The sequence below is a fragment of the Macrotis lagotis genome, chromosome 8 (genome assembly GCF_037893015.1).
Source record: "Macrotis lagotis isolate mMagLag1 chromosome 8, bilby.v1.9.chrom.fasta, whole genome shotgun sequence".
Taxonomy (NCBI): Eukaryota; Metazoa; Chordata; class Mammalia; order Peramelemorphia; family Peramelidae; genus Macrotis; species Macrotis lagotis.
The window spans coordinates 118,895,309-118,907,573 of record NC_133665.1 but is presented as its reverse complement, the minus strand read 5'-3'; the positions used below and the strand labels follow the sequence as shown (position 1 = coordinate 118,907,573).

General features: G+C 37.0%; 1 protein-coding gene across 2 annotated transcripts in view; it reads left to right on the top strand.

Moving 5' to 3' along the window:
• ZPBP (zona pellucida binding protein) overlaps positions 1-12,265 on the top strand; it is a 199,505-nt gene that overhangs the window by 151,746 nt on the left and 35,494 nt on the right. For both annotated transcript variants that reach the window (XR_012470594.1, XM_074196055.1), the window contains exon 7: positions 5,217-5,394. Coding sequence is in view for 1 of the 2 variants with exons in the window: in XM_074196055.1 (XP_074052156.1) it covers positions 5,217-5,394 (178 nt within the window). In the remaining variant the exon portion in view is untranslated. The remainder of the gene's footprint in view (positions 1-5,216; positions 5,395-12,265) is intronic.

The window sequence follows — 12,265 nt, the reverse complement described above, 5'->3', positions numbered from 1 at the left end:
TTCTCAACAACTTTTTGAACTGTTTATCCATTTGACCTAAGCTGGTTTTTAGCATGCTATTTTCTTCAGCATCTTTTTGGATTTCCTTGACTAAGCTGCTGACTTCATTTTCATGTTTTTCCTCCATCTCTCTCCTTTCTTTTCCCAGTTTTTCTTCTAACACCCTCATTTGATTTTCAAAGTCTTTTTTGAACTCTGTCATAGCCTGAGCCCAATTTCTGTTTTTCTTAGAGTCTTTAGATGCGGGAGCTTGTGCTTCCTCATCTTCAGACTGAGTATTTTGATCCTTCTTGGGTTCATTTGCAAAATATTTCTCAATGCTGTTCCTCTTATTTCTCTGCTTGCTCATTTTCCCAGCCTGGGCCTGGTTTGGGGGTGCTTCCATGAACTTTTAGGACACTCCCACAAGGATTTCAATGTTTGAGGCTCTGTCCTCCCTCCTGGTCTGTGAATGACCATATGTGCCCCCCCCTCTGCTATGGGGCTGAGGTGGAGGGGGCCCTGCTGTTCTATGGGGGGCCTAGACTGCGATCGGTATCTGAATGTGTTCAGAACCCCAGTGTCCTGTTCCAGAGGCGGAGGATAGAGCTCTGCAGTCTCCCTCCCTCAGCTCAATGGGCTCCTGCTTACCAGCTCCACCTGCTTCTATTTCAGGATCTGGGATGGGGAAAGACCATGCTGCTTGCTGTGTGCCCTGAGGGCTGAGCTCCACATGCTTGCTCTGGTAGAGGTCCTCTGCTGTTCCCCCACTTTGTGCCCAGTGCTCCCCGGGGCGTAGCTCAGGAGACTCCCCCAGGCGTAGCTCAGGAGACTCCCCCAGCTGCTGTGATCTGGGGATTCCAGTGCCTTGGGGCTGCCTCCAGGAGTCTGAAGCTAATTTGCTCTGGTAGGCAGCCCCTCTGGCAGGCCGCCCCTTGAGACCCCAGGGAGCAGAGCCTTTCTGCTCTTTTCCAGGTTACCTTGAGTAGGAGAACTGCCTCGCTGGGTCCCTTTGTGGGTTCTGTCTCTTGAAAGTTTAGTTAGAGTTCTTAGTTTATAAGTTTTATTAGAGAGCACCTAAGACTGGATGCTTTCTTGTCGCCATCTTTGCTCTGCCCCCCTACCCCAGCTTTTTTTTTTTACTTCAGCTGAATCAAAGTATATTTTGTTCCATCCTTTTGCCTTAACTCTATATGTATCTCTCTGCTTCAAATGAGTTTCTTGTAAGCAGCATATTGTAGGATTCTGGATTTTAATCCACTCTGCTATTTGTTTATGTTTTAAGGGAGAGTTCATCCCATTCACATTCAAAGTTATGATTACTAATTCTTTATTGCCCTCCATGCTATCTTCCCTCTGTATGTATTTCCCCCTTCCCCCCTTTATCCATATTACCCAGTAATTTGTTTCTGAATACCACCCCCTTCCGTGTGTTTGCCCTCCTCTATCACCCCTCCCCTTTCCCCTTTCCCTTTTTCCCTTTTCCTTTCCCTCCAATTTCTTAGTTCCCCTTTTCTTCCCCCACTCCCCTTCCCTTTCTCCATCCCCCCTCCCCTTTTCCCCTTTTAAATACTTGAAAGTTTGGATGTTTTATAAGTTAACTGTGTATGTGTAGGTTGACTTTAAGTCTAGTCTGATGAGAAGATTCAGGTGTTTCTCATCAGCTTCCTTATTCCCCTCTATTACCATAGGTTTTTTGTACCTCTTAGTGTAATGAGATTTACCCCATTCAATCTCCTCCCTCCTTCCGTCTTTTTCCTGTCCCCCTTTTTTAAAGAGGTAGTGTTTTTTAGATCATTCCGAATCATAGAAAATTCTGATTCTGTGTGTCTGTCACTTCTAGTTAAATATATTCTATCTAATAAAGTTAAAATTCTTGAGAGTTATTAGAGTCTTTCTCCCAAGTGGGGTTAGAGCCAGTTACATCCCATTAGATAGCAGTCTCATGGATAGATCATGAATGTCCATCATTTCTGGCTAGGTATATTCTCTCTGTTAGAGTTAAAATTGTCAAGATTTATGAGAATCTTTTTCCCTATGCTGGGATATAGCTCCCTATGCTGGGATATAGCCAGTTTCAACTTACTGGATAGCAGTTTTTTTTTTCTTTTACCAAAATCCCCCTTTTTTTTTTCTTTTACCGTATCACATGTCTCTTGAACCTCCTGTTTGATGTCCAAATTTTCTGTTTAGCTCTGGTCTTTTCATCAGGAATTTTTGGAATTCTTCCATTTTGTTAAATGTCCATCTTTTTCCCTGGAAGAAAAGGCTCAGCTTTGTGGGATAGTAGATTCTTGGCTGCATTCCAAGCTCCCTTGCTCTTCAAAATATCTCCTTCCAGGCCCTTCGACCCTTTAATGTTGATGCAGCCAGGTCCTGTGTGATCCTTACTGTGGCTCCTTGATATTTAAATTATTTCTTTCTGGCTGCTTGCAGGATTTTCTCTTTTATCTGATGGTTCTGGACTTTGGCCACAACATTCCTTGGTGTTTTCATTTTAGGATCTTTTTCTGGAAGGGAGCGATGTATTCTTTCAATTATTACTTTGCCCTCCTGTTCCATGATATCAGGGCAGTTTTCTATCACTAGATTCTGTAATATTAAGTCCAGGCTTTTTTTTTTTTCTCTTCAATGTTTTCAGGAAGTCCTATAATTCTCTGGTTGCCCCTCCTCAATTTATTCTCGAGGTCAGTGGTTTTGTTGATGAGGTATTTTACATTTTCTTCTATTTTTTTGATTTTGTTTAACTGGCTCTTGTCTCATGGAGTCATTTGTTTTTGGAGACTCCATTCTTTTTTTTTAGGGGGGAATTTTCTTCATTATTCTTTTGCAACTCCTTTTCCAATTGGTCAATTCTACTTTTGAAAGAGCTTTACATTTGACCCATTGAGGTTTTGAGAGAATTATTTTCTTTTTGCATTTGCCCAATTGAAGATCTGAGAGAATTATTCTCATTTTGTATTTGTCCAATTGATAATGTGAGAGATTTATTCTCATTTTGTATTTGTGCAATTGATGACGTGAGAGATTTATTCTCATTTTGTATTTGTCCAATTGATGATCTGAGAGATTTATTCTCCTCCTTTTGTATTTGTCCCATTGTACTTTCTAAGGATTTGTTTTCTTGTTGCAAGGTATTAATTGTCTCTCCTAAATTTTCCAGTTGATTTTTAAGCTCCTTCCTTATTTCTTCAAGGAAGTTTTTCTGTGCTGAAGACCAGATTGTATTCTCTTCAGCATTTCTAGGTCTTTCTGAGTTAGGGTCTCTATGGATCCACCTTTCTGCTGACCCTTCTTCATATTGCTAAGACCTTGAGTTGGGGAGGTGCTGGTTCACAGGGGCTTGGGATTGCTAAAGGCTTTGCCCACTGAGTGCAGTTTCTCTGGCTGGCAAGTAGGAGATGTTGGGTGCTTTCTCTGGAGTGTCTGTGACCTTGATTGAGGCCTTCTCCCTTTGCTTGAAGGGAGGAGTTGGAGCTATTGAATTCTTTTGCCTTCAGTGTTGCTCTTTACCCTGGCCTGAGGTCATTAGTCAGCTGGGCTGGTTCTTCTGCTCACACACCTGGGCTTGAGGCAGAAGTAGTCTGCATTTGTTTGTTTGGGGAAGAGGTCTCAGCTGTAATGGAGGCAAGGACTCTGAGTTCCTCCAACCAGAGGAGCCTAGAGATGGTGTCCACAGCTCTCCTGCACCAGAACTCTCCCCTCAGCCCTGTTTGGCAAACTCCAGAGATCAGCGCCAACACCAGTGCCTCTGTTCCTTAGTTGACTCAAGCCTCTGCTGTCTAGCCCCACTGCTGATCCAGCAGGTCTGGCTCTCGGGGCCCTTCAACTCCTGGCTCCAATTCAGCTGCTAATCTGGCTGATCCTGTGCTGATCCTCCCTCTGAGCCCAGACTCACCTGCCCAAATTCGTCTAGTGCTGCTGAGGGAGACAAATCTTGAGGTAGTTGTTCTTTCTCTTTGCTTTTCTTTCTGGGTTTTGTGGGTCAGATTTCTGTTAAGAGGTTTAATTCATATGCTACATGGGGAAAGATCAGGAGACTTTAGAACTGTGCCTGTCTTCTCTCCACCATCTTGACCGGAAGGAGAGATTTATTTTAACCAAAAAGAAGGTATGGAGGTAATTAGAAAAGATTAAGTAGATAATTTAGATTATGTGATATCAAAAAGCTTTGGCACAAATCAAATTAATGGATGTAAGATGAGATGAGAAATGGGAAAAACAAATATCTGCATCAAACTTCTTAGAAATCCAAATGGGTGATATCCAAAATAAATAGACAAATAACAAATATATAAGATAAAAAGTCATTCCAAAATTGGAATCACATACATGTCCCTCAGTTTAAGAAGTGGTTTAAAATTATGATAGATGAATATAATAGAATATTGCCCATGCTCTAAAAATAATGAATGTAATGAAATCAAAAAAGAATATAAAAATTAAACTGATGTAAAACAAAGTAATTAGAGCCAAGAAAATAGTATACTGTCTAAAGCAATGTAAATTCTAGAAAACAACAAAACAATTGAAATGTTTCAGAATTGCAAGAGCAAGCTTGATTCCAAAGAAGAAATATGTCAAGACAACTCTCCTAACTTCTTTAACCTCTGCCAAGTAATAACATGATGAATTCACAGAATCATTGAAGATATATATTAACTGATGCTGAATGAAATAAACAAAGCCAAGGAAACAATATACACAAAGATTATCACATTGTAAGGGAAAGAACAAGCAAAAAAAAAGTGATTCTACCATGTTTTCAGTTTTTTTGGAGTATTAATTGTGCTGATTTTTTTTCTTTTATTTCTTTTAAGAAATGCTGATACAGGGAGAAATTAGTGTTATAAAAATATCAATTACATATATATTTAAATGAAGACATATTAAGGTTGGGAATCAAACACTATCCTGTTAGATGATTTCTATATTAGTAATGAAGAAAAGAAGAGGAAGACTGGGATGGAATTAGAGCTGCAAATTAAGGAGAAGGGAGGGTTAGAACAGTTGCTATGTTGAATAGAAATGAAAATTATAAATAAAAGAATGTTGAGGACCTTGAGATTGTATAGCCTAAATATATGAAAAATAATGATCAAATGGTTAGCATTACATGGGAACATCTAAGAATACAAACTATACTCTGACTTTTTTCTTTTTTAAAATTTAGTAAAATTATATTTTGAATGTTATATCCAGATAACTTTTTAAAATCTATATTGTTGATTTTTTAGGCTAAAAGTCTTATAGAGAGATTTTTTGTCCAACAAGTGGAAGTTCTCCAACAGCATTTAGACTCACTTCCCCAGATATACTTTATTGAAGGTACTCTGCAAATGATGGGGATTAATCTTTGCATTCCGGGATTTGGGATGAATCCTTTGCTACATCAAGATTGCGCTGATTGTTGTGGTATGTAATCAGTTATCAATTCACATTATTAAATTAGTATATTCTTAGTTTTTTAAGTTTATAATAATAATTGCATTTTGGTTTAAAACTGCTATTTAATCACATATTTAAGGGCAATAATACATTTTGAGATTAAAGAGAAAAACTTAAGAAAGGAAAGAATGGAATTGATATCAGAAGTGATAATGGTGTTTTAATAGGTGGTGATGGAGAAATGAAAGTGGCACATTGTGAATTCAAGTATTCAATAACAGAATGATAGCTATTTATACGCAGAATCACAGAATTTGAGAATTGGAAGAGAGTTCGTTAGCTATCTTTTTCAAAACCCATAGACAAAAACGATTTTCCACTTTTGTATATTAACCTCTGCTTAAAGACCTCCAAAGACTGGGAATATATTTTTCCTGGCAACCAATTTGCACTTCTAGACAGCTCTGTTAGGAAAATTTTCATGACATTGAACCTAAATTGTAGCATCTATCCATTACTCATTGTAACTTTTTCTATTGTTAGAATTGTACTCTGGACATAAGTTGTTCGTCCTCCACATGACAATCCTTCCATTCATATATGTGAAGATAGCTATCATGTCCTTCATAAGACTTCTTTTCTCCATGATAACCATGCCCAGTTCTTCCAGCCAATCCTAATATGGCATTAAGTCAATGCCTTTGACTGTCTCTTTTGGACACATTTCAGATTATTAAAACTTTTCATAAGTTTTGAAACCTAGAACTTAACATAGTAATCCAGATGAAGTCTGATAAGGGCAGAGTGTGGTGGAAATATTATTTTCTTGTACCTGGAAAAATGTTTCTCTTAATGTAACCAAAGATTATATTTTACTTCTCACTCATACTGAATTTTCAGTCTACTAAAATCCCTGGATATTTTTGAGAACAATTGTTGTCTAATTATGTTTCTCCTAACTAATACTTTTAAAGTTGAAATTTTTTTGTATTTAAATGCAAGATTTTATATGTATCCCTAATGAATTTCATCTTATTCAGCTCAATGCACTAGATTCATTTGGATATTAAGTCTATTATTCAACTTAGTGTCTATATGAATAGGATATTACTCTCCATATTTTATTCATTAATTAAAATGATTAACAATAATACAAAGCACAGATTCCTTTGGCTTCCATACTAGTGTCTTTCTACCACATTAATTAACAGCTATTCTATGAGTCCATCCTTCTAGGCCTAGTTTTGAATCAATTATTGTTATTATTTAAACCATAAATCATTTTTTTCCAGAAAAGTAATATGGAATACTACATCAATTTTTAAAATATTTTTGTTAATATACAATTGCTATATTTCCCTTTCATTTTCCCCTTCCACTAGAAAAAGAAAAAAAATCCTTACAACAACTATGTTTAGCAAAATTTGGCAAACTCTCACATTGACCATGTACAGAAGTTTATATTATAAAATATTTATCAAAAATTTTCCTAAAATCTAAGTAAACTCTAGCTTTCTCTGAATGTTCTGGTTTCCAAAATGGAAATGAGGTTGTTTTTACCCAGATCTCTTTTTTTTGTTTACTTTTTTAATTTTTGCAAGGCAATGGGGTTAGGTGGCTTGCCCAAGGTTACACAACTAGGTAATTATTAAGTATCTAAGGTCAGATTTGAACTCAGGTACTCCTGAACTCCAGGGCCAGTGCTTTATCTACTGTGCCACCTAGCCACCCCCTGATCTGTTTTTATTGAAGCTATTTTCTTTGTAATCACTTCTTCAGTCTCTAGATGTTGACCAACCATCCCTTTAATACTCTTCTCTAGAACTTTCCCAGGAAGAAAGGTTAATTAACTGAATGATAGTTTACAGACCATTTTATTCTATTTGTGGAAACAGAATTTCCTAGTTTTGGTTCTGATATTATTCTTAAGGCAATCCAAGACTAAGTTGCTCTACTTTTGACAAGAGACCTCCATTATGCTGGATAATGGAGATTCTTGTCTCTGCTGTATCATCATATCTCTGTCAGATATGTGATCTATTTACTAAAGTGCTCATCCATTTCTGTTTTAATCTTTCCTAGATATTCTCTGTCAGGCTTCTTCCTATGGGTTCATAGATTTCCTCACAGAAGTATGTCTTCTTAATATAAAAATGCCATTTCATTCCACTTTTATATATCCTGTTTCTTTTGAATAAAGTATACTCATCCTGAGTTATATAGTTCAGTCAGAGTAAGGATATCTGGTTCTTTTTTCTTTGTTGCCTAAAATTTTGGCATTTTTGTTTGGAGTCTCAATGCCATTGATTTTGTCTCCTGTGTATTTCTTGATTTCTTAACTGCTATTTTTTTTCTTTCTACTTCCCTACCTACCCACCTACCTATTTCTTTCTTTTTTCTTTTCATTCCTTTCTTTCCTCCTTTCCTTTCTATTAAAATAGTAAAAGAAGAGTGAAACAAGGAAAGACACTTTTCCTAGCCTAAACAAAATCAAAACTATAGATTTTAATTAGTTGCTTTATTTATTTGTATTTTAATGTAAAAAAGTGAATTATATCTCATTTTAATGTTTTATTGGTGTTAGTTTACCTTTTTGTTTTGTGATTGTGGGTATGAAACATCATTCTTTTTATCTGACTTTTGATTACATAGCCCATACAATTTCCCCAGAATAGGATTGTGTGTGGATGATTAGTCATCCAAATCAAGATAATAATATTAAAAATTGTGGGAGTGGGGAGGAATAGGATGGAGGGAAATACAGCTGGAAATAACAACTATGGGGGAAAAAGCATTGAAGCAACTTATTGTTCAATCTTTGCTGAAAAAATTAGAAGTTTATCAATAAGTTCCCTTCCTTTTCTTCTCTTTATGTCAAAGTCATTGAATTTACTGCCAAAAAAATATTCAGTTAGCTTTTGTGGACTATCAAAGAGTTTAAAATGTTTACCTTGTCAAGTAAGATCCTTCACAATCTAATTCCAACCTCCATCTCCAGTTTTATATAATACTACTCTTCTAGCCAAATTGATTTATTTATTGCTTCATGAACATATCTTGTTTTTTCCCACTCTGCCACTGGTTATTCTCAATGGTTAAATACTTATCCCTTTTCATATTGGAAAGCTATCAATCATTTTTTATTATGTTAATTAGGTTTTTTATTTTCACATTACTACAATAATCTTGTTGTATAAGTAAACATAATCCCTCCCCCATAAAGATAGAGAAAATTCATGAGAGAAAAAAAAAGTGTTCCAAAGATACCATTGGCTCAGCCTCTGGGATGGATTACATTCTTTTTCATAAGTTCATCAGGCTTCAATTTTTTCCCTATAGTTGTTATTGCTAGCTGTATTTCCCTCCATCCTATTCCTCTCCATTCCCATTTATTCTATTCTCTCTCCTTTCCTGTTCCTCCTCTAAAGTATGTTGTATTGGACTACCTTCTCCCCATGATCTTCCCTCTCTTCTCTCACCTACACCTCCCTCACTTCTCCTTATCTCCTTTCTCCCATCCCTTTCCTCTCTTTTTTTTTCCTTTAAGGTAAGATAGATTTCTATACCCTCTTGGGTTTATATGTTATTTCCTCTTTGAGCCCTTTCTGATGAGAATGAAGGCACACTCATTCTCCCTCACCTTCCCCCTTTCACTCATTGCAAAAACTTTTTCTTGACTCTTTTATGTGAAATATCTTAGCCCATTCTATATCTCCTTTCCCTTTTTTTCCCCAATAAATTCCTTTCTCTCCTATTGACTCCATCTTTATAATTTATTATACTTTCATTATACAGCTCTATCATATGCCTTGTCTATATGTGCTCCTTCTAACTTCTATAATAAAAGAGAAGATTCATATAAGTTATCAGCATCATCTTCCCATGCAGGAATACAAACAGTTCACTATCATTAAATCTCTCATCAATTGCCCTTCCTATCCATCCTCTCTATGCTTCACCAGAATCCTGTACTTGAAGATCAAACTTTCTGTTCAGCTCTGGTCATTTCAAAAGGAATGTTGAATCAAAAGTCCCCTATTTCATTGAATTTCCATCTTTTCCCTTGAAAGAGGGTGTTCAGTTTTTGCTGGTTAGTTGATTCTTGGTTATAATCCATGCTCTTTTGCCTTACAAACCTTATGATATGAGCCCTTAATGTAGAAACTGCTAAATCCTGTGTAATTCTGACTATAGCTCCATGATATTTGAATTGTTTCTTTCTGGCTGCTTGTAATGTTTTCTCTTTGACTTGTGAGTTCAAGAATTTGGCTATAATATTCCTAGGAGTTTTTATTTTGGGATCTCTTTTAGAAGGTAATCAATGGATTCCCTCAATTTCTATTTTACCCTTTTGCTTCTATCATTTCAGGGTAGTTTTCCTGTAGAAATTCTTTTAAAATGAAGTCTAGGGGCAGCTAGGTGGCACAGTGGATAGAGCACCGGCCCTGGAGTCAGGAGTACCTGGGTTCAAATCCGGCCTCAGACACTTAATAATTACCTAGATGTGTGGCCTTGGGCAAGCCACTTAACCCCATTGCCTTGCAAAAACTAAAAAATAATGAAGTCTAGACTCTTTTCTTGGCCTTGACTTTCAGGTAAAACAATAATTTTTTAATTATTTCTTCTAGTTCTACTTTGCTGGTCATCTGTTTTTTCCAATGAGATATTTCACATTCCCGCCCCCCCCCAAGTTTTTCATTCTTTTGTTTTTGTTTTATTGATTCTTGATTTCTCACAAAGTCATCAGATTCCTTTAGCTCAACATTTGAAGAAGTTATTTTCTTCAGTGAGGCTTTTTTTTCTCCTTTTCCGTCTTGTCAGTTCTGCTTTGGAAGGCATTATTCTCCTCATTGAGCTTTTGAACTGCTTTTTCCTTTTGACCTAAACTGGTTTTTAAGATGTTATTTTCTTTGATATTTTTTGTATCTCCTTCACCAAGCTGCTGACTTGGTTTTCATAATTTTTCCGTATCTCTCTTATTTCTCTTCCCAAATTTTTCTTCTACCTCCTATACTTGATTTTCAAAATCATTTTTTTAGCTCTTCCATAGCCTGAGACCAATTCCTATTTTTTGTTGGAGGCTTTGAATACAGAAACTTTGATGTTGTCATCTTCTGAGTGTGTATTTTGATCCTCCATGGGACCAAAGTAATTTTTTTATGGTCAGATTCTTTTTCTTCTGTTGTTTGCTCATTATCCCAGCCTATGACCTGATTTTGCCTCTTTGTTGAGGTGGAACTCTGATTCCAGGACATACTTTCTTGACTGCTCTCCTGGCCTGTGCACTGGTTTGTGGATGATAACAAGCACTCCCCTCTGCCCTGGAGCTGTGAGGACAGTCCCTGCTCTGCTATGGCAGTAATGGTGCCCAGACTGTGACCTGGAGCTGAGTGTGGGCATAGCAACAGAGTCTTTTCCTAGGCATAGTAGAGAGAACTCTGCAGTCTCACCCAACCCCTTTAACATCTGTGGACTAAGAGCTGTGGAAGCTGCTGCTGGGTGGCTTCTCAGGTTCTCAGATTGGGGCTGCACTGAGGCCTGTGCTCATCTGGGTTTTACATTCACTCTGGGGCAGCAGAGTTTTCCCATGGACCTTCCAAATGGTCCTTGGCAATCCCTAGACTGAGAGATCTGGATACTGGCTCTGCTCCCATGGACCCAAGTGTCCTGAGGATCCTAGGTACCCTATGGATTGTTCCTAGGAGACTGGAGCTTGTTTGCTCCAATGTGGAATGGCTGTGGTCCAGACTACACTTTGGCCCTTTTGAAGTTTGGTGGAATAGACTCTTTCTGCAGATTTTCCAAGTTATTTTGGGCCAGAAAATTGTTTCATCCAGTCTTTCTGTGGTTCTGTTACTCTAGAATTTGGTTTGACTCATAATTTTATGGCATTTGGAATGATCTCGGTGAGATCTTCTGGGAAATCTTGTATCTACTCCACCATCTTGACTCCGCACCCAAAGCTGTCAGTTTTTTAAGGACAAACTGAGTGTGGCTTCCACCATGAAATCTTCTATTTTCCCTTTTCAGTGACAATTCTTCCTTCCTCTGAACCCTTACATCACTAATAAGCAACTCCTTGTTCTATTTTATATTCTATTTATTTGTATACATGTCTTTTGTTTAATTCAAATACAAGTATTGTTCAAGAAGGAGTATGTGAAACAACCATAGCATGATTAAAATACCATAAAAAGATTTCCTTGAGGGCAAGGGTTGTGTTTTATTTCTCTTTGCATATCTCATTTGTATGTCTCATTAAGTGGTTTATACTAGTATGCTCTAAATAAATTTTTGTTTTAGGTTTTTGCAAGGCAGTAGGGTTGAGTGACTTAACCAAGGTCACACAATTAGGTAATTATTAAGTGTTGAAGGCCAAATTTGAACTCAAGTCCTCCTGACTCCACCGTGCCACCTAGCTGGCCCCTTTAGGGTCATTTTTAAAAAATTAATTTGACCATGGTTACATGTAAAAACAAGTTTTAGCATTCATATGAATTCCAAATTTTCACCTTTCTTCCCAATCTTTCTTCAACCCTTATTGAGAAAACACATAATTTGATATAGATTAAAAATATATGATCTTATAAAACATTTCCATACTAGTTATGCTGTGAAAGAAAACAGACTCTCCCCTAAAAAAAGAAACCCCAAAAATAAAGTTAAAAATTATGCTTCAATCTGCATTCAGGCACCATTAGCTCTCTCTTCAGGGATGGATAATATTCTTTATCATAAGTCCTTCAGAGTTGTTTTGGTTCATAGTATTGCTGAGAAAAGCTAAGTCATTCATAGTTGATCATCCTGCAATATTTCTGTTACTGTGTCTACTGCATATTTCACATTACATCTGCTCATGTTAGTCTTTCCAGGTTTCACTGAGAACATCCTGCTAATT